Source organism: Amborella trichopoda, chromosome 10 (assembly GCF_054954075.1).
Source record: "Amborella trichopoda isolate Santa Cruz 75 chromosome 10, AtrichopodaSantaCruz75HAP2 v2.0, whole genome shotgun sequence".
In the NCBI taxonomy this organism is placed as follows: Eukaryota; Viridiplantae; Streptophyta; class Magnoliopsida; order Amborellales; family Amborellaceae; genus Amborella; species Amborella trichopoda.
This window is the reverse complement of record NC_142345.1, coordinates 45928360-45956237: the sequence shown is the minus strand read 5'-3', so window position 1 is coordinate 45956237 and position 27878 is coordinate 45928360. Positions and strand designations below refer to the sequence as shown.

Here is a 27878-nt window from a genome sequence, read left to right as displayed (position 1 = left end):
TTCATGGGTTAGTCTCCCTCTCCCAGGCTGATCCCAGGCTAGGTCCCTATAGGGTAGGGCCAAAAGGGTGAGGCTGGCCAGGGAGCGTAGGTCTGGTTTGGGCTAGGCTGGGCAAGGCCAATCCTATTGGGGCCACGGCCTCAGCTCGACCCTATGAGACCCACATTGAGCACCTCTTGATATCTGCAAAAGAAAACCTCGACCCCAAAACAATGGGCAATCTCACAGAATTGAGAAGAAATATGTTTATACAGAAGCACCTGCATTCAACCAATATTCGAGACTATGAGTCTCCTGCACTAATTCTTGTTGTATATCACATTCCAGGAGAGATTTCTCTCTGGCTACATTCTCAGAACTGCAATTGAGCAGTCATCCGAGGCGTGTACAACAGGAAATCTCCTCTTACCGAGAAAGAATTATAGCATATAACCCATTATAGACTCAGAATCATTTCACCTAACCCTAAAGCCGCAACATTTGTGTGTGTGAGAGAGAGAGAGAGAGAGAGAGAGAGAGAGATAGTGTGTTGACATAACCAATCAGAATCTGTAATCAGGTTCAACGTCCATGGCCCATGCGAACTTAGCCAGCAGGGATTTGTTGAATATCTGAGGCAGAAGAATGACAAACAATTAGATGGGTAAAAATTATTTCGAACAAAGACAATAAAGAAGTTATAAATGAGAACCTCTCTCAACTATATATATGGCAAACGTTCTCTACAAGGTTGCAACCCTCTACTATATATAGTACATACGGTGCACCTTAAAAATCCAATAGAAAAAAGTGTTTGGAAATTTTCCAACTTCCAATTGATCATCTCAACCCTCAAGATATATGGACATGAAGGGAAAAAAGAATTTCTAGTCCCAAAAATAGAGTACCTTGTAACAACTTATTTGGGATGTCTATTTCCAAGATTTTGAAGTACTTATAAATCTGCTCGATCTGCAAACTTTTGAATTTTAAGTTTCATAATTAGCGTTGAACATAGATTTTCAAGTCATCATAAAGTTTCCAACATCAGAACTATATCTTCCCATGAAATTTAGAGACACGACTTACATGTATAGTATAAGGTGGGCACCTTATACAAACACACCAATATATATCATCATTATCATCATCAACACTATCATCAGAGACTTATCCCAATAAGTGATCTTACATATATACATATACATATACTCGTACATATGTTTACATAACATAAATATATATATATATAGGTGGTCTTACAAGGGTGAGGACCTTAAATTTTCTCTTAACCCATCCCAAGCCTAGGTAAAAGCGGTGGGTTGCGTTAGGTAAGCAACCAACATAAAACTTTGTCACATCTTATCATAAATCTTAAACTTGTCTTACAGAGGGTATCGCCCTTAATAGAGAAGAATAGAGGAACATGATTCATGTAGCCGAGCATTTGGATGATGATATATATATATATATATATATATATATATATATATATATATATATAATCTCTCCATGATAGCCTATCCAGTGACCCTTCTAATGAAAATTTAATGATAGAAGATGATTGTGCTCAGAAATTACAACTTCTTTTGGGCCATGATGAGAGTATATGGAGGCAGAAATCACAACATAATTAGTTAAAGGAAAGGGATTCCAACACAAAGTTCTTTCATCTATATATTGTTATAAGAAGAAGAAGTGGTCGTATTATTATTCTTCTAAAAGATCAAAATGGGTCTTATTTGGCTACTGAGGATGAGATTGAGAATCATATGGTTGGGTTCTTTGAGGACCTCCTGGCACAGGAGATCCATGTTGATCTTGGCTTGGCCGTGCAGTTTCATCCGCCCTCTTTACTAAATAATGACCAAAAGGAAAAACTGATTGAGGATGTTACCATGGAGGAGATAAAAAATTCTATTTGGGGAATGAAGAAGATTGTATTTGGGGAATGAAGAGCTAGAGCGCCCTGGGGCCTGATGGGTTCTCAGTAGAGTTCGATAAGTTTGGCTAGGAGGTGATCAAGAAAGATCTTTTTCTGGCTCTGTAGGATTTTTTTAAGAAAGGTAAATTTCTTAAGCAAATCAACTCCAATATACATATATATGGGATATTCTAAACTTCACAACCCTTCAAATTACAAAGGTTTAAGATAGAAAGAGTTGTGAAGGGTGGATTTATTAATTTAATTGTCTATTTTTTAAAAAAGTTACTTTTGTGGGGCAAATTTGTAAATATTACTACAAAACAAAGGGTATTTTTGTCATCTCAATAAAGGTTAAAATTAAATTTTTAACTAAAAAACAAAGGCACTCTACCAATAAAGTTCCAGAACACTAAATTCAAAATGCTATTGTACTTTTGTGAAAATTTCAAATTTGTCTTTGCTTAATGATAAAGTTAATTATTTAAATAATTTTTTAATAAAAAAGTAATTATTGTTTTGATAAATACACCCATCACAACCCCCTTCTAACTTGAACCCATCACTCATTAGATGTCAAGTTGGATGGCTCGGGGTAAGTCACGAAATCCGAGAATTTTTTTTTTTTAAACTTTGTATATACACACACGCACATAGGAAAAACCTAAAAATGGCTATAGGCGAAATGCTACATTGTTTTGCCACAGCCACGGACTTGCTATGTCCGTGGCAATTTATTCAACAGACCTGCAAAAGACGGCACAATCCATTGCGCTTCCTCGTGAATTTTTTGACAGCCACCACGAAGGTGCTAGGTCCGTGGCGGTCGAAAAATGTACGCCGCCTGATTTTTTCGGACGGTGATGACCCTATGGGTGAAATCACTATTCATTTTCACCCATAGGCATTGTGTAGATGCTTCCATATATATATATATATATATATATATATATATATAGAGAGAGAGAGAGAGAGAGATGCAAGAAACCTCACCTTCTCAATAGGAAGTTCATGACGCTTACACCACGCAATAGATATTCTAGGGTCTATATATATATATATATATATATATAGAGAGAGAGAGAGAGATGCAAGAAACCTCACCTTCTCAATAGGAACTTCATGACGCTTACACCACGCAACAGATATTCTAGGGTCGAGGTAGTTGATCTTAGATGTACCGAGAGCAACAGTCTTCATATCCTCTTTAATGGCCATATTCAACTTCATCTTCTCGATCTTCTCATTGGTCTGTGCTATCTTCTTCTCTAACCTGCACATCATAATTAGGGGTAAGCTCTTGCAGCACAAGTGAAGCCTCTCTCTCTCTCTCTCTCTCTCTCTCTCTCTCTCTCTCTCTCTCTCATATGGTGCTTTGAGGAAAGTCCAAATTTCGAGTACAAGTTTACATTTCAGGACTTTGTTTCTTCTTTGGCTTCCCATCTGCATCTTTTAGTGGTGGCTTCCCTTTCTTTGCCCTACTTAGATCTGTTTGGAGTTCCTTGAGTGCATTCTGGTATCCACAAGAAACATCAATCAGCAAAACATAGATCACAAAGATTCTAAGGACGATCCTCCACAAATGGCCCATTGGCTATTTTTTCCTTTCAAATATGAAGGGAATATGTACCACAATTGCCTAAAACATGAGACCAATGGACCATGGTAAACCACAGCCCATTCCACAGCCCATTGGGGATTGTGAGCATCTGATGAAATAGAAAATGGTGGTGAGTAAAGAACCCACCACAGGGAACACCGCCCGTTCTAGAGGGTATCTCCATCACTGTCCCTTTATTTCATCATGCAGTCGTGACCCCAATAAATCAACGCACCATGGTTTTTCCAAGTCCATTGACCTATGGTATGATTTCCAAATGTACATTACAGCCAAGAATGCACAACCAAGCAAATTACTATCACAAAAGAAAACAATTATCCATAAACGCCCAACCTCAAGCTCAGCCATCTTTTCTCCAAGCTTCTCCATGTGAGCACTATGTGATTTGGACACACTGCGCTGATGGTTGCAGAGAATTGCAACCTGTTGCAAGAAAGAATGCAACAGAGAATATATCCGAAAGCCTTCATAAGAAACTGCCAAGGGAGAGAACAAAATAAGAAATTGTGAAAGCATTTGATGTTTACCTCTTTGTTCGCACGTTGATAATCAGCTGTCTTCTCAGTGGGATTGCTTCCAGTTGTATCTTGCAACTGTCAGATAATCTCAAAAATCTTCAGCCAGCACAACGTGAAAAAGGAAGGGTCGAGAGCTATAGGATAGACGTATAGGACTCGCCTTTATAAAACTTCAAAGATTTCCGGGTTCAGATCCTGGATCTTACCCCATAAGGAAATAATGCAAGAGAAGGTAACAAATCACTGGTGGAGGAAAACAGCAGAGGGTCTCTCTCTCTCTCTCTCTCTCTCTCTCTCTCTCTCTCTCTCTCTCTCTCTCACACACACACATACAGAGACAAACGCATACACACATATCTTGGACAATGACTGAAAAACAGTTCACACGAAAAGCAGCATGAATGGACCATGCTTCAAAACTTCTGAAGAAGCATGACAATGAAAGTGAAAACACACTTTAGGCTTAATAAGATGGTTCACAAATAAGAGAAGGCTGCAGGACAAACACTACACTGAAAACTCAGGGCTCAAAAACTCGGCCAATCTAAGACTTGGCTAATAGCCAAGGCGAGTTCCCATGTACCTACTAGGTACATGGGAAAAAATACAATACTTAGATGAGAATTGTAAATGCTCGCGAGTATTATGGAACATGGGTGAAGGAAAAGGGGCATGCCCCCTCCCCCATCCCCCCTCCCCCCCCCCCCGTATTTCATTTGTCCATCTCTCTCTAAATATCTTTTTTTTTTTTTTGGTGGAAGGAGGGGGGGGGGGAATCCCTCCCTCCCTTGGATTTAAAAAAACAAAAAAAAAAAACACTATTTCCCTCTACCAACTTGCTCAGCTTGAGCAAGGGCCAAATCTCGAGGCCGAGAAGAGTATTTAAACTTTAGAAAAACTAGATACATTGAATTTTTTTTCTGAAGGTTGCAAGAAGAAGTGCCTTCCAATTGACCAATGGTTTTGAACCCTAGAACTAAATCATCAATATGTCCCACAAGCTAGAAGTAGAGGTGAATATTTATGAAATGCTCTAGTCATCCTACTGAAGAACAGCAGTAGGATTAGACACACAGTTTTCATGTGAACACTGAAGACACATGCATGCATACACATGCGTTTATGTGCACCTACGCACGACATCCACCCACCCAGAGAGAAAGCACACACACCAACCCACGCATGGAGAGAGAGATAGAGAGAGCGATCATAAAAATGCAGATAGTGTGCAAAATTTGAACTTCAAGAGCCCAAGCATGAAAAACATTCTAGTAGTACCAGTCGGTCCAAAGTCTCAGATGCATTATATGTACGGAAAACTTTTGCAGTGAGGCCAGGCATTAATTCCTTGAGATGAGCATTCAGTTTACTCGTATCCAGCTTGTCAAAAAGATCATCTCCTTCCTTTTTCCCTATTCAGAATAAATGAATAGCAGAACTCAGAGTAAAATGAATAGCAAAACTCAATGGCAAGGCCAACAAATTCATATAGAGAAACAGATTACATTTTCAGGAAATGGGCACTGACCAGAACCAAAATCTCCTATAGCTTTATATACAGGAGGCAGAACCTCCACTGTGTTGAAATATCTGATGGAATCCTTACCGAGGAAATCAAACTGGAAAGAAAGTATCAAGATGAAGATTTGCACTCAATCGATAAGAAGCTAAACAGTTACTTGAGATGTTCAATGATACCTGTAATGAACTTGGAGGAAGTAATGTAACATTTTCCACTTTTAATGTACAGCAACCTACCGTATCGGCTTCATCATCATCCTGATTCACCCAAGAAGCATGTTAAAGAAAACCATTAAGGGAAACAAAAAGCTTATGCTTCCAATTGCTAGTGATTTCACAAACATGTGAGAAAGGCATTCGCGCTGTGAGTGACTACATCAACATATAAGAATGACTAATTACTGACAAACAAACCAAAGCTAATGGGAGACTAAGGTTTCTTTTGAAATGGCATCACGCTGTCCGTACAATGGTATCCAGACAATAAACAAAAAAACTAAGAGAACATAACACCTATCCTTGTAACAAAGAAAAGAAAATCAATTCAACCAGGTTCTGGTTTTCCTCAAGCCTTTAAACCAATGCTGCACATAGGGTGGAGGATTTTTCCTTTTTTACAATCTAAACCCAAATATTCGCCTCAATGTAGAGCGCCATACAGTTGTGGCCTAAGTTCAGTCCAGAAAGTCCTCAAAATATAAGATTTTTTAAAACAAAGCGATAATTGACCTTCTCAGCAACAGAAGCTGACATGTACGTAGAAATTTGGAAGGTGTTCTAGATACGACACTATAATGGAAAATAAATTTGGAAGGTGTTCTAGATACGACACTATAATGGAATAGGCGCTAAAAGATTAACAAGGTCAAGAGACAACAACAACATCATCATCATAGCCTTTTCCCAATTAATTGGGGTCGGCTACATGAATCTCGGTCTGCCATTCTGCCCTATTAAGGGTCATACCTTCAATGAGGCCATAAATCGTCATATCTTTTCTCACTACTTCCAACCATGTGCTTTTGGTCAAGAGACAACAATCTACACAATATATAGTAGTCATTTCACAGTAAGACCACACTTGTGAAAGGGGAAACATGCAATAAATTAGTTTCCATACAGCATTCAATGCAGTTGTGCTTGTTGTTTAGCTAATCCTTATTGTATCATTAAAAATAGGGCCAAACACCACTTTTTCCAGCCTCTTTCACAATGGATTTGGAATGGATCCCAACCATTGTTCAAAATCTATTATATGAAACACACTAAAGCGATGAACTTGTTCATTAAAAGGAAAAAACATCGCATAGGTTCGATAGAGATCAATAAGGTTTTGATTGAGAAGTGTGAACAGGAAGACTCCATACATGAATCTACAGGGGCATCAATGGTAAAAAAAACAAAAAAAAAAAAAAAAGGCCACTCAAATATTCATAATTTCTAACAGTTAATATAGTAAATATTAAATTTTTTTCTTGAATGAGGTACATGTAATTAATATGGCAACTTTTAATTGATGGCTCCTTTCAAGACTAATTGATAGTTTTGCTTAGAATGATGGAAATTGATAAATGAGAGTCACTTCTATCTTGAAGGCAATACCAAGATCGCTAACAAAATGTTAATCATAGAAGGAAGCTATGTGAGAAACGCAGTATCAACAGTGATGTCCAGTCCCTGATTTGCAACAATAGATAGGAACTGGGACGAAGGACAATGAACTCCTATCACAATTAAGATAGAAAGAATACATGTCCAGGATCATACAGATTTAGCAACAAAACACGCCAATGGAAGTTGATTATGTATAAACTTAATTTGGGAAGCTGCAAAGGGTTTACCGAGAAGGAAAGGCGATCATACGAAGGAAAACCTCGGCAGATAAGAAAAGGAAGTACAGACTTTTACTCCTAAGAGGAAACTTAAAGAGAAGCAATAACATAAGGACCTCTGACCCCTGAAAGTAATTGCTATTGTTCATTATTATTTTGAGGTGTACAAAAACGTCAACAAACACAAAACATCCACAATAGGAATTGAACACAAAGAACTAATCAATCAAAGAACACAACCAAGATTTGCTTTTTAACTTTGTTAAAAAAAATGAGGCACAACAGAACTTATCCAAGAGAGGAGTGGATTAGAGGGACACCAATCAGTTGCTGCTATTACATTATGGAATGCACTGATCATTTTAAACTAGTAATCAAGTAGCATAATGCCAGTTATTCTTTGGAATAGAGTAATACTTCTCAAGATAGGTGCCTTTCCCAAAACTAATTAGAACAGTCCCATAATGTACCTGGCTTCTGTATATTTGTGCATGTATCATGCTTCTTTTTCTAGCACTCAACCTTGGGAGTTTTGAAATATGGTACCTCCATCCCTCTTCAATGGATAAATGCGGCAGGAAAATAGAGAAAAGAGGCAAAAACAGTTCAATAAACCATCAAACCAAGTCAGATTTAAGTGGACCTAGCATTCCTTGTATTAAAAAAGATACCCCAAAACCCTAGATAGGACCTGGTATTACTGTACAAACCCTGTTTTTACTGTTCAGGCCGCAAAATGGTTAGAAACCCAAACAACCAAGGCCCTTTTTATCACATTATAATAAAAAAGAAAGACCAAAACTACCTCAACTTAATTTAGAACACTATAAAAATAAGTCCCTTCACTCAAATTAAAACATAAAAGGTCCTTAAACAGCCCCTAACTTTAATTAAAATACTATAAATCATTAAGAGAATGTAAAAACAACAACAAACTAAAACTAAACTCCTTCGAAAAATTGGCCTCCCCCTCCTGGATCTCCTTGCAACCTTGGGACGTGGATTATCATAAAGGGGGTCATCAAAGGATGGATTGATTGGGTGAAAAAGGCCCACAAGAAGTGTCTTGACTAGTCAAAGGACTGTCCTGCGCATCATTCTCCCCCAGTTGGGAAAAACCCGACCAAGAGTTCAGCTCTTCTTCTATTACTACTTCAGGTAGTGGTGCCCGCAAAGATCAGCGACATTGATATATCTGAGGTTTCAATCTCAGCAAGGAGTTCGATCTTAGAGGCACTACTCCCCATCTTCTTCAGCGCTCAAAACGGTTCGATTTTTCCTACTATTCAACTTCTTGTATTAGCCCGCAAGATGCCCATCTTTGCATAGATAAACCATCACCAAATCGCCCATCTGAAACTCATTAAATCGACCATCTGAAACTCATTAAATCGACAGGTTTATCTAGAGCTTCCTAGTACTTAGTAGTGGCAATCTCCAAGTTACCTCAAAATTGGTAATGGACATCCATGTGCTCGATCATACAGTCCACGTCTAAGTGTCCATCCCAGTTAGCTAGTAGAGGAGTCAAGTCCAGTGTATGGGAAGGATTTCGCCCATACACAACCTGAAATGGGTTCTTAATGATTGTCCTACTGTGGGACCTGTTGTAAGCGAACCAAGCTTGTGGCAAAGCCAAGTCCCATTGTCTCTTCTTGTTATCTACTATGCTCCAAAGTAAATTACCAAGGGTTGAATTAACCACCTCAATTTGACCATCAGTCTGTGGATGATAAGCATTGCTAAATTGTAGCTTGGTACCCATTGCACCATAAAGATCCCCAAAAGTGGCTAAGAAACTAGGTATCCCTATCCGATAATAATCATTTTGAGAATCCCATGAAATCTCACCACCTCACGAAGACATAAGTCGGCCACATGAGTTGCATCTAGTGTTTTCCTGTAAACAATGAAATGGGCCATCTTTGAAAATCTGTCAACGACAACAACTATAGTTCATAGCCCATTGAGTCTGCAAAACACTGAACATGGAGTCCATGCTAACATCTTCCCATGGTGCACTAGGAATGGGAAGTGGAGAATATTAACACGCATTATGATGCTACCCCTTTGCAACTTGACAATGTGTGCACCTCTCCACATGCCTAGTCACATGTCCCCTAAGCACTGTTTCAAAAAGCGGACCGCCCAGCTCCTGAGAGGCTGCCTAGGCATATCCTTAGGCGCCGCCTAGGACCTGCACCCCACCCAAGGGTGGAATGCGGCTCCTTGAAGGTATTTTTGGGTCTTTTTTTAATACTAAAGGGGTAAAATTGTGGGCTTTAGATTTCAAATGGCAAAATTGTGGGTTTTAGGTTCATTTGAAACTTAAAACCCATTAGAGGCTATTTTAGAGAGAGAAAACCAAAAAAAAAAAAAATGTACTGGGCCGCCCAAGTCTTGGGCGCCCGCCTAGGTGTTGGGCGGCCCGGACCCCCCTGATCGCCTAGCACTTTTTGAAACATTGCGACTAAGTTTGGGCCAATAATACTTGGAGTTCAGCAATACAATGGTATCTCACCAAAAGTGTCCCCCAAGGCTGCCCCAACCCCCCCACCCCACAAAAAACAAAAAAAACACAAAAAAACAAAAACAAAAAAAACAATGAAATTATGAAATAAGGACCTCTCTAAGAGAACAAACAGTAATGCATAATTGATTCCCTTTGAAGAGGAACCCCATATTGTACCACAATCTACTGCAACTCCACCTTGGCATTATGCCCAAATCCCTCCAAAGTCATCATCATTAGCATACAAGTCATGTAGACACTCAAACTGTCACCATAGATGTCATAGTGGTCAAAAGTCACGCTCTCCAACTCAAGGCATCTGTGACTTTATTCTAACCCCTAGCCTTGTGACGAATCATAAGGTGAACTCCTACAAATATGCCACCCACCTTTCATGCCGGCTATTCAGCTTATGTTGCTCAGTCATATACTTCAACACACCATTATATGAAATAAAAGAAACTCTTGTTGAATAAGATGATAATGTCAGTGTCTTAAGGCTTGAATGATCGCATAAAATGTCGTCAGCACGTACCATTTAGCTTCTCGTTGAAATATGCTAGTGGTCTGCCCTCCTGACTCAAAATAGCCCCAATACCACCATGTGAGGCATCACACTCTAGCTCCAACATCTTATCCAAGTCTAGCAATACTAACACAGGGTCCTCGGTCATAGCTTGCTTAATCCTCTCAAAGCTCTTTTCTACTTCAGTGGTCTATTTGAAAGAACCCTTCTTCAAATATGAGCGGTGCTATGATGGTGTTGAATCCTCTAATGAACCGTCGATAAAAAGAGGCCAACCCATGGAAGCAGTGCATGTAATGGACTAATGTAGGGTTGGGCCATTCTCTTATTGCTAAGAGCTTTCTCTCATCCACCTTTATTCCCTCAACAGAAACCATGAAACCCAAGAAAATCAACTATTGGTCATGAATTCACACTTTCCAAATTTGCATACAGCATTTCCCCTCATAGTAGCTCCAACACGAGTCGTAGATGGTCCATATGTTGCCTGCCACTATTGTTGTATATGAGGATATCATCAAAGTATACCACCACAAACTTTCCAATATCCGGCTTAAAGACTTGGCTCATAAGCCTCATAAAGGTCCTAGTGTACTTGATAATGCAAACAGCATAACCAGACACTAATACAATCCCTCTCGCATCTTAAACAATGTCTTCAATTCATCACCAGACCTGATTCTGATTTGATGGTAACCACTTCTCAAGTCTATTTTAAAGAAAATCATAGCCCCCACCATATCCAACATATCATCCAGGTGCGGTAGTGGAAAGCGATGTTTTATGATTATTTTATTAACAGTCTTGTTGTCCGCACACATACGCCAAGAACCGTCTTTCTTGGCATCAACAATGTTAGCACTGCAAGTGGGCTCATCTCCCCAATAAACCCCTTATGTAGCAACTCCAAATCTTTCCTCTGTAACTCCTCATGCTCCTTAGGGCTCATTCTATAGGCCACTTTATCTGGGAGGCTAAAACCAAGGATGAGGTCGATGTAATATTAGATGTCATGTCTCGCATAGGATGTAATCCCCCAGGAAGATCATCTGGTATACGACATCATTGAACTCCCTCATCAATGGCTCTAGCTTGGGAGGAATAAAACTAATGGCCTTTTCTTCAGTTGGCACAAAAGCCGACAGCACACCCTTCTCACCAAAATCCTTCATGAATTCCATAAAAGATAAGAGATTAATATTGTGCTCTTCTATATTTGAAGCACATTCCATCTGAGAGGGTCCCAAAATCACTTTACCTCCATCCCTAGCAAAGGAGTAAGTGTTCTTGAAACACTCCGAGTGGCACACCGATCATATTGCCATGGTTTCCACAACAACAAATGGCGGCCGTCCATAGGCACTACATCTCCCCATATTCCATCTTTGTATGTTATTCTAATAGAAAAAGAAACACGACATCATTTAGAAATAGTTACCTCAGTGCCCTTCTTGAACCACATAATTTTGTAAGGTTATGGATGGTTTTCCATCTTGTGCTTAAGCTTATCAACCATCTACTAAGAAACTATATTTTTGCAACTTCCTCAATCGATGATTGGATTACTAGGCGATGGTTTTTCGATCCTCTCTTTCCCCTGAATGAAGATGCCCACTATCTTTTCTAAGATAAAAATTAGATCAATCCATCATGGGGGAATCGAACCTCCGTTAGTTCTTAAGGAACTTTTTTCCAATTGATGTGCCCCTCGTCCCTTTCCTCCGTCAATGTTTCAACTGTTACGATGACAGCTTGATCCCTTTCCTTTTCCATAGTAGTCACTAAGTCAAGTCTCCTTTCACTGCAGTAAAGAACAATAGAGAATGACGCAAACACTGAATTTTTGCCCCGTCATGATTACGCATTTCCATAGCTCTTTCCAAACTTCCTCATCAATTCCTCTGCCCCACGTTCCTTCCTTTTCTTCCCATCTTCAGTGCAGCATGTATGAAATATGCTTGTCCATAACCAGTCATTTTCCTCCACGACCCAAGGTGTAATCATTATGCACTGGATCACTAATGCCTCCCCATGATCAGTATAGGTCACTTCTGGGTCCCTTTTATCAACCAAATCATCATAGATGGGATCAATTTAAAATGAGTGCTAGTTGTACTCATCCTAAAACTCCTCGAAAAGGTTAACAAACTTGTGATTTGGGCACTATGATGAGACATTACCCAATGCCTAAACACTTGTAGCACTAGATGTTGCCACTGGCACCCCTTCCGGCTTGCCCAACTCCCAAAACAACCCCTTTATGGCCCAGGGCACCTTGCTGGTTGGTCGTTCCAGCAGTGCGAGATGTCAAACCAGCAACCATCTTGCTACTTTTTCTTCCAAAATCACCACTACGGGCTGCTGCCCTAGTTTCCCCATCACTCGCACCCGTGCCCCACCTGTTCGAGGATTGTTTCTGCTAAATTTCAGCCATTGTTGCAAGGTTGTAGACCTCCTCAAGGATCCAATACCACTGCAAAAGCACATCTTGAATTGATGGGCACATTCCATTCACATATCTGGTAATGAACTACTCTCCCACTCGATCACATCAACTCATCTCTGTATATTCATCCACAAAAAATTGTTTCATGCGGGCCGGACCGCATTTCTACATATGCAGCCCAAAAAGAGTAAAGCATACATCTTAAAGATCGATGCAAGTAGGCATTCCATCTAAAAATAATGGAAACTAACGGTCCAAATGTTTTCTTACTAGAATTATTATTTCTAGTTTTTAAAATTTATTTAATTTTTCATATTCATGAACTCCATGTTAGAGATTACATGTCCTTAAAAATCAAGTCTTAAAATCCATCTCAAAAATAGATTTATTAAGAGGCCCGCATTTCTACATATGCGGGCTTGGCCTCATAGAAACCGGGTCCTTTATCCACATACCTATCTCCTTGGTGCAACATATACGTCTTTTGATATAAAGACTGTAAATAATTTTCAGGAAGATTTTTCCTTCAAAACTTTTTCCTCATATTCTCCCTTGACATAATTCAGGTTTTCCTTTTCTTTCTTGCCTTGCTCTCAACAATTCCCGCCATACCGAAGCACTTTTCTTCAATTTAAAGGTAATAATTTTAACCTTTTTTATTTTGTGGCACATCCTTGTAATCAAAGACCATCTCTACTGTGTTTAAGCAGTCTACACGAGTCATTGGGCTGCAACTTTCCTTCAAAATCAAGAATATATATGTTTAGATCTATGGATTTTGAGTGCCACCCTGTACCTCCGATCATATTCTCTTCACTCAACATATCCAGTGGAGCACAACTGTGAAAAGGGTTGTACTGAACATCGTCTTGGATAGACCAAACTTCATCTCACCCACAATCGATGCCTGCAAGCCGCCCTGTAAGTTCTTGAGCTTCTCAGCTCAGATCCTCTTATCTCCTGATCCAGTTCATCACGAGGCGGATCCATATGAATACCCTTGCCTCGACCTGTTCTTGCTGTCATAGGTTCACTGAAATCACAAACCGTAGGCAGAAAACCAGCAAACCCGGCAGAAAACAGTAAGTTCTAGGCTAACTTAGCAAAACTCAACCTAAAATCAGGAAATCCTAGACTTGTTTGTAGATTCTCAGCTTTGTTGTTGAAAAAACCCCTAGGCTTTGATACCAATTGGTGCAGGAAAATAGAAATAAAGGCAAAAGAGCTCAATAGACCATCACAGCAAGCCAGATTTGCGTGGACAAAAACAAGAGACCTTGAATCCCTAGATAGGGACTGGTGTTATTGTTCACATCCTGTTTTTACTGTTCAAATCCCAAAATTGTTAGAAACCCTAAAACTTGATCCCCTTTTATTACATTATATTAAAAAAAAGGACCAAAACTACCCCACTTAAGTTAAAATATTATAAAAGTATCCCGTAAGTCCTTCACTCAAATTATAACATAATCGGTCCCTAAATTGCCCTAAAAAGGAATGTAAAAACAGCAAGAAACTAAAAACAAACTCCTTCAAAAGTTGGCCTTCCCCTCTTGGATCTCCTTGTGACTTTAGGATGTGGATCATCATAGAGGAGTTGTCAAAGGATGCAGGGATATGAACGTCTTATGGATGCATACTTGGCGGATGTCAAACGAGCTCGCCGATCTTCTCGCTAAAGACGGAGCACGGGCACATGTGGAAGACCCCGACCGGTCCATCTCCTTTTTTGCTCTGGACCACAGAGGGTTTCTAGGACCGTAGTTAGCCTCTCTCTCCTACTTGTACTCGGGCATTCTTATAAGCCCCATTTTTTGCTACACCATATTTTTTGTAATCAGGCATGTGACAAGGCCAACTTTTTGTATAGGGTCTTTGGACCTATTTTTTGACCAAGATACCTGTCTCGAGGGTACTCTCGGTCCTCTCTCTCCTCTTACAGTTGTACTCCTTCTTATAGGAATACAACGTTAACATTCAAAACAAAAAAAAAAAAAAAAAGGATTGATGGATTGGGTCAAAAGGGCCATGAGAACTGTCTTGGCTAGTATTGTCTGGTGCATCAATAAAACACTACTTTTTTATCAGCAATAGGGAAGATAGCTCTAAATATTCACTTAGGTATGCCTCAAATAATCCACAAACCCACTATCAAACAACAATTAATTAAATGTATTAGGTGGTAAAACAAGTAAATATCACTTAATTCAACCGTGTGTCCTCTGCCTTACTAATGAAAAGAATAACAAAATGTAACACACAATGAGTCTGATACCTTTTCATTGCCAGCCCTAAGAGCCAGCCTATCAATAAGGTATGTCGCAACAGCAATTTGTCTTTTCATAATATCTTTGGAGTTAAAATGCTTTGCATACGTCTCTCTGATGCTGTCTATGTAATCCTGCGTTCGTATAAAGTGGTATGTAAGAAGACTTAAGATGACTCTTACTAATACAATGCCAAATATCAACATCAAGTCATAGTCATCAAGGGAAAGTATGCTCCACCATTAGACCATGTGAGCATCACATCCAGCAAATACCACTGCATAATACAGAAGGTGAAGATGAGGAAGTGGGACCTAACATGGGGAATGGGGTCATGCCATGTTCTGGTTGGTCCAACTCTCTTTCCCTCATTGTCCATCATTTTATGCACAGAATGATCCAATGGACTGTGGTTTTCTATAGTCCTTTCGATCATAGTGTACTTTACCATCCATGATAACAATGACTTGAACTAAAACAGAGATCACCTTCAACAATCTCGCTTTCTCATACTTCTCCTTGTCACTTTGCCCTTTTAAGGAGCTGCTGGCAGCCAAGAAGACATACTTGAACTCTTTCGTGTTGATCGGATCATTCCAAAATGCTAACCATGTAACAGTGTTATCGTGTTTTATATCTTTCCACCTGTGTAGGGTTATAGATTAATGCCACAAAAGCCGGAAAGAAAAAGATTAGTCCAATCCAAACATGATCGCGACGCAAAAAAGGTATTACGAGTTGCGAATTAAAAGATTTAGGTTTTTGACCTTTGACCCAGAATAGGACATTCTGGAACTGGAGCATTCTTTCCAATATTGATAGTAATATCTTTTGGAAAGATTCGCCTTTTCAACTTTCCCATCTGCAGCACACCACCATGTAAACCAAACAAAAACAATAAAATATACCACGAAACAGGAAGTGGCATCAAAGACATTCAAACCCCTTGGAACTGCCTAAAATCCATCATTAAACTGGCATGAATTATGTCAAAGTATAGGATTGCATAACAGAACCTTGGGATGTTCTCCACGTCCGCGGAATAAGCCAGGTGGTTCTACCCTGAAGTTGCCAACCTAACATGCATACACAGATCAAATGAGTCCACAAGAAGGATCATCTGTGCCACATGGGTTCCCAATAAATGGCAGCAACTTCATATATGATCACCAATAGTAAAAACCAAATAACATATCAATGTTCGATGCGTGTCAATGTTTAGGAAAGAGGAAACAACCAGTTCATCTGAAAAGTGAAGAAGAAAAATAGATAGCATGTAATGAGAGCGAAAAAACAGCAAGCACGTTGCAAATGCACTATTTTGAACATACGAAAGCCGAAGGCCATGAACATTGACATTAGAAAAGAGGATGTTAACAAGGCAAATGGACTCTTAGATGCAGAACACAGGCAAAGAACAAAGTTCACCAACAAATACAATGACTTCAAGCCATTGCAGTGACATTCATCATGTGACAGCTAAATCCTACATCCATAACAAGAATGTTTCAATTATGCTAAACCCTTTTTCTTTTCTGTGGCATTATTACCTCTTTTTTTTTAATATGAGCATGATTACATATATTAAGTATGAAAGGAAGCTAGTAATTGACAAGCAATATCTTTTACCAATGCTGGCCATGTGGTCATCAGAAGCTTATACCCATAATGGAATTCAAAGCAAAACAATCGTTTACACTCCCCTAGGTCCTTCAAGGCGAAAGTTTTGACTGGAAGGGCGTTTAACACTATCATTCTAGGACTTTCCATGAATGCAAACCAAAATCAAATATCCACATCGAAGATCATCATTGACAAAAAGGTACCCACTTCTCAAACTTGTCACGTGTCAAGAGGTGGAACATGGAAAAAATAAGGAATAACATGCACATGTACATGTTACTTTACTAACCAATAGTTAGCCCTATATTTTTTAAAAAGATTTCTAAGCGACTGATCCATAGCTACAACCCATTTCAAACAATATTTTCAAGTTCGGTTTCACTTTGGAGAGCAACAGAAATCCTATTATCCAAGATCCCAACTTCCCATACATAATATTTATGGCCTTTGGAGTGAAGTAGAAATCCTATTAATTATTGTCCACAATGACAATGGATATGTTTTCAGGTCCAAATGGATGTCGGATATCAAAATTTATCACTTTAATGGATATGTTGTGAGATCCAAATGGATGTTAGATATTAAAATTTCTCAACTTACATGGCTTCCAAAATTTAGCACGCTTAGCTGTATGCACCTTCAGGTTTATTATTTCTTTACTTTCGTGCCATAATATAAACCACAATCCATGCTTAAATTATAAAACACAAAGCTTTGTCCATATCGTGCATGGATGCAAACTAGCAACCATGCTAGGAAATAGACATGTGCGACTCTAATAACACCATCATCATTTAATAGAATTCCATGATTTGCATGTGTAAGAGGTTTAGCAATTAATGCACAGACTCACATATGAATGCATGCATGTACGTATAAGTCATGTACCTATGTACATGTGTGTAGATGTGTGTAAAGACAGATTCTAATCCACATATATAATCATTCTTACAGTCCAACTTATCACTGCAGATCAAAAGCATCAGAAACCAGATACCTAAGAGACCACACATCATACAACACCAACAACGAAGCTTTGAATTATCAGATGAGTATGAGCCAAAAAGAGCAAAAAATTGATAAGTATGTAGGAAGGAAAACTTTTCAAACATGACGGAACATCAAGAATTCAATACTCATATTCTTAACCTTCTCTTTGACTCCATCAACAATAGCCCACATGTATTTCTCCTCTAATTTGGCTTTTTCCTCTTTTAAAGCCTTTTTCTCCTGCACATAATAATAGCTCAGTAAGCTTAACAAAAGAAGGGGAGCATCATACTCAAAAGTACCAAACAGAAGAGTAATTTGAGGAGAAAAAAACTTTTTTTTTCCAATTGCAGAATCATATGCTCCAGGGCAACGAATACAACGTATCAACAAGAAACAAGTGTCCTTTTGTGCTCCTATTTTGCTACAATCCAAATATGGCACAAATTATGAACCAGTAGAAAGACATATGCCACAGATTAAAAGCTCAAGACAGATGAAGGAAAGAATAGCAAATAACAAATAACAAAGCACCATATGTTGGTGAGACTATAAACTGGCATAAAGCAAAACTTTTGTACATTCAAATGCTAGAAGAAAATAAATACTTGAAAGCATTTCATTGAAGGAGAATTCCTGCAGTTACTAAAGTCTACAGAACAGTTAAAAGATATGATTAACCAATGGAAGAAGCTTTTCTTTTTTTGGTTAGTCGAAGTGGTAGGATTTTCTTCATTATCTTCCTTATAAAGTAATAGACATTCTAACAATACTTATATCTCTAACCATTTTTTATGAGTTAAATGGCACTCATTTATTAAAATTCAGTCCAAAACATGGCCCAAAATAAATAATAAAATGGTACATGCTTCCTAGAAGAAAAGTTCTAAGCCACTGCTTTGAACATGTCGCATATCTCTTTAAATGCCAATAAGTAGAAAAAGGAAGCCTAACTCACTTCTGCACTCATATGTTTTTTCTTCTCTTTCTCTTTTAGATGCCACTCATAGATTGGAGTCAAATCACATAGCTCAAACTTTTTTATTATGTGGTTCTTCCCGAGTATAACTCTCCAATCATTCATGAAGTTCTCTACGAACTTCGGCTTAGTCGCATACTCCGTATCTTTCATCACTGCAAACATGGTAGCAACCTGCAAGCAAGATGATTCAGAACCAATATATTAACATCTCCAGATTCAAGAATAAGAACATCCAAACACAATATCCATATGCACGCGTCAAATAAACTCACAAATAATACCAGCAACCCTAATCTTATTCCCTGCAACCCACTACCCAATACAATTGACTTGATGGCAAGACAATGGTTTGTCAAAGACGTAACAAGCACTGATCCATAGTTTGCTATATCACCTACTCCAAAATGACATTCCATTCCCTCCAGTTTTTAACAGTACAGAAAAAATAAACAACCCCATCAAAGTAGAAATTATTAAAAAGCATAGCCATCTGGACCTGCGAAGGTATAGGTTCATTCCATCTAATTAGTACCATCTCCAGGAAAAAAATATACAAAAAGATAATCACAGAAAATATTTTCATCAAGATATTTCAAGGAACTGCTACCAAATGGGAGAAGAAGGATTACATCATATCTAACTCCCTCTACGTACATTATGTTTAGGTCTAATATGGGTCAGATTATTCCAGACCTCACAGTCCTAGTTAACCAGTTGTTCCAATCCCGTAGTCTTTATAACACAGGAAATATAAACAACAGCCAAATGACATCGAGTTTTTTCATGCATTTGTTAGGCCAAACAAAAGTAGTTTTTCGTTTTCTTCCTTCCTTTTTTTAGGTCGTGATAGAAATCTTATCAAAACTTCACTTCAGTTTCAAAGCAATATGTATTAGCATTATCAACTGCCCCTTAAGGGGATTCCAACAATTACAAAAAACAAATTGTGTAAATTCTCAATATGAGTTATAAGATTTTTTTCTCTTTTGGGTGTTAACAAGTAGCATGATTTTCTTGAATGAAAGTAGCATGCTTTTTTTTAACGACAATTGCATCACAAATTTCGATGTCATTCCATACAATAATTTCAGCACGGCGCACCAAACCAACCAAAACCATGATCCAACCAGTGTTTTTAGGACGAGGCCATCGAACCAATGGAGGCACCACTTCGGTCGAACCAGTCAAACCAAACCAGTTCACCAGTCTAACTAATCAAATTTTGAAAAAAAAAGAAAAATGAGAATAGAAAAATATAAATGAACTAACTGGAAAACAAAAAAAATAACTCAAATATTTTTTAAGAGAACTACAATGAAAAAAAAAAAAAAAACTTACTTTTCCTCACTAAAAATCAAATCTACCCAACCAAAAAAAATCCAAATAAACACTAAAATAACCTGACATAACATCCATTGTTCCATAGAAAAACCAAAAAGGAAAACGAAAAAGGTGTAAACTTAATCATTCATATCAAATTAGGCATAAAATTCCAAACTCCAACCAAAATCTCCAATATTGAACCCTAAAAAGAAAAGTAATTATTAAAATAACCCCACTGTAACTTACATAGTCCAATGAAGGCAAAAAGTTCATAAACAGATGACGCGACAGGAAAAAAAAAACAATTTCAAAAAAATAAAAATAACCCTTTCTAGAATCTTGATTGAACAAAACAAAAAATAAGTGCAATGAACTCAACAGAATGATGAAGTTCCAAATATGTGGCAGGAAATGTCCCAAAGATCGCCAGACAATGGCCTCACGATTGAGAGGTTTCAGGTAGAGAGCAAGCAAGCAAAATGGCCAAACTTGCTTCTCTCTCTAAAACTAAGGTTTTCAAGCCCCAAAACCAACTAGAATATTTGTTTGGACCAAAACATCCCCATGAAGGGTTGAAAGGACCAAAAAAACAAACCAGCCAAAAGAAGGTAGTGTTTCCCGAGAAAAAGTCATTCTCTGGAATACTTCAGCTGACAATACCAGCTATCTCAGTCTAGAGCAGTTGAACCAACTAGTTCACCTACCAAACCACATATATTCCAGTTCAATACCCACACTTCCCAGTCTGGCCTTGATATCACTGGATCCAACACGCAAATTCAGGGCATGCAGACTGAAGAATATAGAAGACGTGAAGGAATGAAAAGGCAGCAATCCAAACATGAAGCAAATATCTCACCTCCTCTTGTTCAGGGGTGAGATCAACGGGTAGCCCATTGTAGAGCATCTTAACACCATGAGGTTTATAAGGAGGAGGAAAGATAACCCCATTGTGTTCCAAAGTGGTCCACTTCTGCCCATCACCAGAACCAGGAGGCCCTTTTGCTGACTTAGATTGCTTCAATTTTTTAATTTCTTTCTTTGTATTCTTTCCAGTTTTCTTGAACGAAGAAGAAACAACCTTGGTTTTTACTGAAATCTTTTTAGCTGAAGCCTGCCCACTAACAGAAGCAGATTTCTTCATCCGCTGAGAAATTGGAAGATCATCCTCATCATCTCCCTTTTCACTCGTCTCTGCTTTCACATCCACTTCTATTTTGACTTTGGAAGAAGGTGAAGGATCAGTTGAAGGCTTTGGCTTCTTTGCCAGCATTTGAGGCTCCCCTGCAAGCCTCTTTTTCAGAATATGATTAGCTTTCAAGGAAAGCTCCCCATTTAAATTCTTTTTGCTTGAACCATTTTGCTGAAACTTTGAAACCAAAGGTTTCTCTTCATCTGAGTCATCATATGCGGGTTTAATAGAAGTACCAGCAACTGCACCACTGGAGGACTTCTGGGGAAACTTCTGGGATAGCGGCTTCTCATCATCTGAATCATCAGGAGATCTCTTAACAACATTCACTGGAGACTTCACACTCATTTTTAAAACCATTGCTGAGGAAGGGAGGGGCAAATTAGGCCCTGAAGAATTATTTCTAACTGTCTTAGCAACTGCAGCAACTCTAGAGTTCAATGGCTTATCATCATCGGAGTCATCAGACTCCACATTCGCCTCAGCAGATGGCCTTTGCAGCGGTTGGCTATCCTTGTCATTAATACCTGTACTCATATCCCTTGATTGGCCTGATTTTGTAGTCAAAGTAGTTGACCTTACTAGGGCTGACTTCTCTGGCAATACCTTGGAAGATGGTAAGGCATTATTGCTTCGCACATTGGAATGTGAAGATTTCACCAGTGATACATTCTTTGGGGCACTGCCATCAGCTGAAATAGGCCTTCCCAAAGGCTTACTGTTCCCTTGAGGTGACTTCTTTGGCACAGCAACAGATTGTTTCAGTTTAGTTGGTGTACTATGCCTCTTAAAAACTAGAGGAACATCGTCATCATCCTCACTGTTTTCAAATTCCTCTTGTTTTAAGCTATTGTCACCAGCCATTTATTCAGTTTGAAGCAATTTTGCATGTATACCCAGCCTCTGCAAGCAATATGGACTGAAATTTAGAAGTGCCAACGAATGTGTCACTGCAGAAAACAAAATCAGAGAAAAGGGTACAAGCATATGACATATGCATCTCTTTTTCTTTTTTGAAACCGTTTGACTTTGATAAATATATATAATAGTTACAGACATGTCACATGCATCTCCATGCATAGAAACGTAGAAGTGCCAAGATACATGTATAGAATTGAAGTGCCATCTCCCTCCCTCTCCCACTCCCACCTACAAGTCATAGGAAGCTATCCCAAAATACATGAATAGAAACTTAGAATGGCCACCTCCCTCCCTCCCCCCTGCCCCTCGCTCCATCCCTCCCAAAATGCTTACTTGTTCATTTGCACAATGAGTATGGAAAATACAAATGAAATGTTTCTTTCAATCCATGCTTACTTTTGCAGTGCAAGAAAACCTGTGTCACTAACAGAACATGCATGAAAATAAAGATTTATGACAGCACAACTCAATGAAGCGAGTTTAAGAAGCGAATAAGAGACCTAAAAAGGATACAATAAAATAACAACATTGATAACGCACGTGAGAGCAATTTAAGTCGTCACTCTTGCAGACATTTTCAATTCACTAATCGCCAAGAAAAAACTTCTATTTTTCAAGCAAATGCATTCCTCGACACTATTTTCACCAAACAATGAATGTTAATGGAATTTATGATACTAAAATAATTGAAAGTTGAGAGCAATTGAAGACATCACTCTTGCAGACATTTTCAATTCCCTAATCGCCAAGAAAAAACTTCTATTTTTCAAGTAAATGCATTCCTCATCTACAATATGTTCACCAAACAATGAATGCCAATGGACTTGATGTTACTAAAATAATTAAAAGTACGTAATATACTTCCAAACAATGAATGCCAATGGACTTTTTGAAGCCCAAAAGCTTTCTTTTAATGGGGAAATATCATGAGTATAAAAACCATCTCAAGATCCTAAAATTAATGAAATATTAGGGGTATTTCAGAAAATGGTTAGTATAGTATTACGTATTGTTGGAAAAATATATAAGGAACCCCACATCTAAGCTCATGTTTCCTTACAAAGTCAAAAAGACTTTTCATTTTTATAGCGGTCTAAACATTCTTCCACAAATGGTACTACACTGGCAACATTCCTCTAAAATTTTCAATACATAGGAAATCCATACTTGGACTTCTTGGGGGAAAAAGAGAACTACAATAGATAGGGTTATTTTTGCCAAAAGTCAGACTTACATGCAGTAATACAGTATAGATAAGTAATGATTCAGGAAAATGCACAGATCGTAAGTTATAAACTTGTTGCATACAAGTAAGGGAGTGGGAAAACAACCCTAATGGTCAGCAATGGATCAATGAGAATATTACATCAAAACTTACATGATTTGACTAAAGTCAACAAACCATTATAGTCGTATTTCATATTAGAATTTTGTCATTGATCTAATATTCCTCCTTAAAATCATCCAACTGGTCATAAATCAAGCAAAAAGGACATTACTAGAAGCTTCAAGTGTTTAGAGCACACAGCACCATTGTTGCATCATGCCTCTCTAGGATGACGGATCGACCAAATGATAGGACTTGAAAAGTCCTTGCCCATGCAATTATTGGATATAAAATTGAGGTGACAGCTTTGTATAACAACTCTGTATAAGTACTTGAATAAAATATAAAATACAGAATATGTATAAGCTATATATTCTAACAAAACTCGGTAATGTACTGAAATTCCAAATTAAAAAGGAGAAATGAGCTATGAGTCCGGAGGGAAAAAAGATAGAGCATCTTGCAGGTTGGACAAAGTTGTGACCAATTGCCAGCAAGTAAAGCAAGATTACTCAGCTCGGTCTTCAACAAGAGTTGTTCCTATGCAAACAAAATAAAGTTATGTGTGTTGGAAAGATAGCATTAAAAAGATTATTCTACCATATTTATGAAAGTCAAATGCTCTACTACGTCAAGAAATGAGACAGTCAGCAAAAGGAGTTTTTTGGCCGGGGGGGGTCGGTGGGAGAGGGGGAGAAATCGGTTGATGCGGAGAGAGAGAAATGGGGAAGAAAGAGAGAGAAATTAATGATTTCCACTTTCTATCTCACATGCATGCCCTAGTTTAAGAGAGAATCTCCAAAATTAATTTTAGAGAGAGAAAGATAATCCCATTTGAATGCTCTTCACTTACAAGAGAATCTCCTTCCCACCGGTGAAACTTAGAAAGAGAAAGAGGAGAGAGTAAACTTAAGCCCGCAGAGAGAAGCTGCTGCCACCAGCGCCACTTAGAGAGAGAGAGAGAGAGAGAGTATACTGCGCACAAATTCATTAAAATATTATTGCTACATTAGGATTTGTATTTTCTGCAACATCTTATAGCTTAAATCACAAGATAAACCCAAAGCATGACATCTCTCCGGAACAAATCAGAAACATTTCCACAGAGACAAGGTAAAAACCAGCACATCAATTCCACAATCTCCATCAAGACCCAAGTAACCAGGCATACAATCATGAAACTAAACACACAAATAAAAGGTGACGGCTTTTCCATTCCAAAAAAAAGAAAATATTACCTTGTCGTCTCTCTGCTACGCTTTTGCTGTACGCTTCCGAAACCCTATCTAGGGTGTTGCAAAGACTGAAAACCCCCAAATAAAAATTATTTTAAGCGAGAAAGTTGTAGTTTGAGCACCCGACCTTTGGGATGCATTAAGCTATGTGTAGATTATTTACCCTAAATATAACCTAAATATAAAAAGTGAACATATTTCGAGAAGGTAAATTTTGTTTGTAAGAGAGATAGGAGGAAGAGTGGTTGTGGTTGATGAGAGAGAAATAGGTAGCTTGCAGAGGAAAGAGAATTGGGGTCTAAGGGGTTGCACCACAGAGCGGGTCAGCAAAAGGGCCAAGACCTGCGACCGAGAGAGGAGCTTCGCTATCCCACCATACGCCCCATTGAATTTTTATTTCGGCTCCGTCACTGAAATCTGAATCTTCCAAGGGGTAGGCTAGGGTACAAATTTCTCATAAAATAATTTCTCTCCCAAACATTTTTATGGCCCAGATCCAAACATAAAAATTTATGTCTTCGGTGCGCGAATATTTCTCCGGTAAAAAAAAAAATTGCATATATAAACGTTTTGTAGGAAAAATTTACAATTTGCAGCAAAGTGTAGGGAGAGAGGAAAAAGGAGTTTAACCCAATTTTGGTTTTGAAATTTTGAATTTTTTTCATTTTTAATTTTTAAAAAATCTAAATTTTTTAATTTTTTGTTTTTAAAAAATGTTATGAAGTTATAAAAAACGAATATACATGTAATAACGAAAACTTCAAGATAATTTCGTAACAACGTTAAATAAAACAATATTATTTATTTATTATTTATTATATATTATATATTATTTATATATATAAATAAAATGTTGTAATATATATATATTATATTGTACATAGTGGATAGTGGGTGAACGTGTCAAAATAAAAGCACGGGGAATGTTTGCTCTCTTCAAGAGGTGAGGTGAGATTTTGTTTTACCATGAATTATTTTTAAATTTATAATTTTGCAATTTTACCTATATACAATATCAGTAGTTGTATTGATTTAGAAAATCTTTTTTCGAATCTTAAGGAAACTTGAACCATTAGTCCAGTCATGAGAACCGATCTGAATTACCAGAAATAGGAGTCTATATATTGAAAACCAAAGGGAGAAAATTGTGTCGTACTGAATCAATTTAAATCATCTTATTTTTCAAGAGCTCCGATCCAATTCACTTTGATCTTTAGTAACAATTCAACTAACTAAACCACTTTCGGGTCACAGTTCTGATTCAATCCTCTTCATGATTCATTTCTATGGTAGTATTTCGGGTCATTGAAATTCAATTCGACCATTTGACCGCCGTCCATGTGAGTTGATATAATGCTAGCATTCCATACAAGCTCAAAGTAGTTGAATAATGTACTTTCCCTTTGTTGCTCATCAAATAATTTAGCTAGAGGGCTCCATCGCCATTAAACCATAGCTTGAATGTAAATGGTTAAAAATCAACCTTATCATAATATTTCAATATATCAATGTGTGCAAACCTTTATCACATTATTAGTTTTCAGTTTCCATACCTACAACTCTCATATTTTAGGGAAAGGTTTCTATACTTCCCCAACAACATAGAAGAACTATCCTCCCCTTACTATCCAGCCGTCCAATTTTGATCAAGAGAGCCACTGACCATTTGATCTTAGATCTGACGTCTCAAATTATTTTATTTTTAGTTTTTTTTTTTACAAATTGTATGAATATGAAATTTGGTACGTGACATATTCTCATTGGGGTGCACCTATAAAAAATATTAAAAATAAATTTTTGATAAAATATAATGACCAAAACACCCTTGAAACTTTTACAGGTGTTTTGATCATTTTATTTTATTGAAAATATTGTTTTTATATTTTTCGCTAGTACGAGTTTAATAAAAGATTGGACGTCTAAAATTTTGTCTCAAAATAGCTTTTAGAAAAAAGATTAAAAATAAAAGAGTGTAGAGATGTGACATTATGATTGAAACAATCTTAACCCTCCATTCATAATGAAGGGTTGGATAAGGAGAAGTATATAAGTTTTATGCTGTAGAAAAAACAAAAAAAGCTTGCCCCATCTTTTATGCATTCCCAAATCTCTTTTCCCACTTTCTTTTCTTTTTTCATTTTTTGACAAATGTATTGTTAGAAAAAGGGGATTATAACATATTTACAACATCTCTTTCTTCTCTTCCCACATGCTCTCATACCCTCTCTCTCTTACGCTTCCCAAGTTTACCAGGTGGTCAAGAAAGTGTTTTGAATTAAATAATGGTTACGGTTCGTAGAATAAAAACATGTCAGAATGCCTGAACAGATAGACCCATCAAAATGAAAACACGTGTCTTAAAGGTGTGTTCTATTTGGCACCACATAAGGCATGTGTTCTATTCGGCACCGCATAAGTGAGATCGATCCAAATAAAACACATGCCTTATTTTATTTGTGAGGCACAACGACACGGTCCGTGTGAGGGATCGACAGCCTTGAATCTTTTGGCCAACTTAGTGATAGGAAAAACAGAAGCTATTGTCTGTAAATGCACTAATTTCAAATGAGTAATGATCTTATAGGACCTCCCACCTCCCAAAGGATCACTATAAAAGTTGGTATGGATCTCTAAAAACATTATCACATAAGTGTAAGACTTGACTGTTCTAAAGATTTGTATCAACTTTAATGGTGATCCTTTGAAAGTCCTACATACATAAGTGGGTGAGGTCCTATAGGATAATTTCTCATTTCAAAATCCTAAAAGGGAACTTTGGAGTTTGATTTTGAGCGAACCATGGATAAAATCCTAGTCAGACCAAAACCCTAACCGGGACTTTAAACTTGTCCTCTCATACCTTGAATTTACTCTTCCATTTCCTGCAACTTTAAATTCATTTTCTAGTTCATTTCAACCTAAATCTTAAGTTCAATCCTAAGCACCACCATTTTCTAGTTCATTTCAACCTAAATCTTAAGTTCAATCCTAAGCACCACCATTTTCTAGTTCATTTCAACCTAATCTTAAGTTCAATCGTATAGTTCATTTCAACCTAAATCTTAAGTTCAATCCTAAGCACCATAACCTAAGCTTAAGAGACCACCTCCTTTTTTCTAGTTCATTTCCCAAAAATTTC

At 37.8% G+C, this 27878-nt stretch overlaps 1 protein-coding gene across 19 annotated transcripts; it reads right to left on the bottom strand.

The window, feature by feature from the left end:
- Positions 1-230: 230 nt before the first annotated feature.
- Positions 231-25114, bottom strand: LOC18447651 (DNA topoisomerase 1 alpha). 19 transcript variants are annotated; one of them, XM_088849386.1, is made up of 18 exons: positions 25082-25114; positions 24743-24807; positions 24358-24479; positions 20924-22159; positions 18718-18912; positions 17919-17999; positions 16163-16222; positions 15914-16008; positions 15635-15791; positions 15155-15280; positions 5741-5821; positions 5571-5661; positions 5321-5454; positions 4052-4117; positions 3858-3947; positions 3313-3416; positions 2897-3176; positions 231-611 (listed from the first exon to the last, which is right to left on the bottom strand). In XM_088849386.1, the coding sequence occupies exons 4-18, from the start codon at positions 22118-22120 to the stop codon at positions 543-545; spliced, it is 2826 nt and encodes a 941-aa protein (XP_088705512.1). In that variant the 5' UTR covers positions 22121-22159; positions 24358-24479; positions 24743-24807; positions 25082-25114; the 3' UTR covers positions 231-542. The 19 variants fall into 19 exon arrangements, with proteins under 19 accessions (XP_088705512.1, XP_088705517.1, XP_088705508.1 ...); XM_088849391.1 differs by having other exon boundaries at positions 3008-3176; XM_088849382.1 differs by adding an exon at positions 23969-24044 and having other exon boundaries at positions 24743-25106.
- Between the last annotated feature and the right edge of the window lie 2764 nt (positions 25115-27878).

Coding starts and splice junctions, on each gene's coding strand:
- LOC18447651 (XM_088849386.1), bottom strand. CDS start 22,120: ATGGCTGGTGACAATAGCTTAAAACAAGAGGAATTTGAAAACAGTGAG. Junction 5,455..5,570: donor TATAGGAGATTTTGGTTCTG/GTCAGTGCCCAT, acceptor TATTCTGAATAG/GGAAAAAGGAAGGAGATGAT. Junction 3,177..3,312: donor AAGAAACAAAGTCCTGAAAT/GTAAACTTGTAC, acceptor TATGATGTGCAG/GTTAGAGAAGAAGATAGCAC.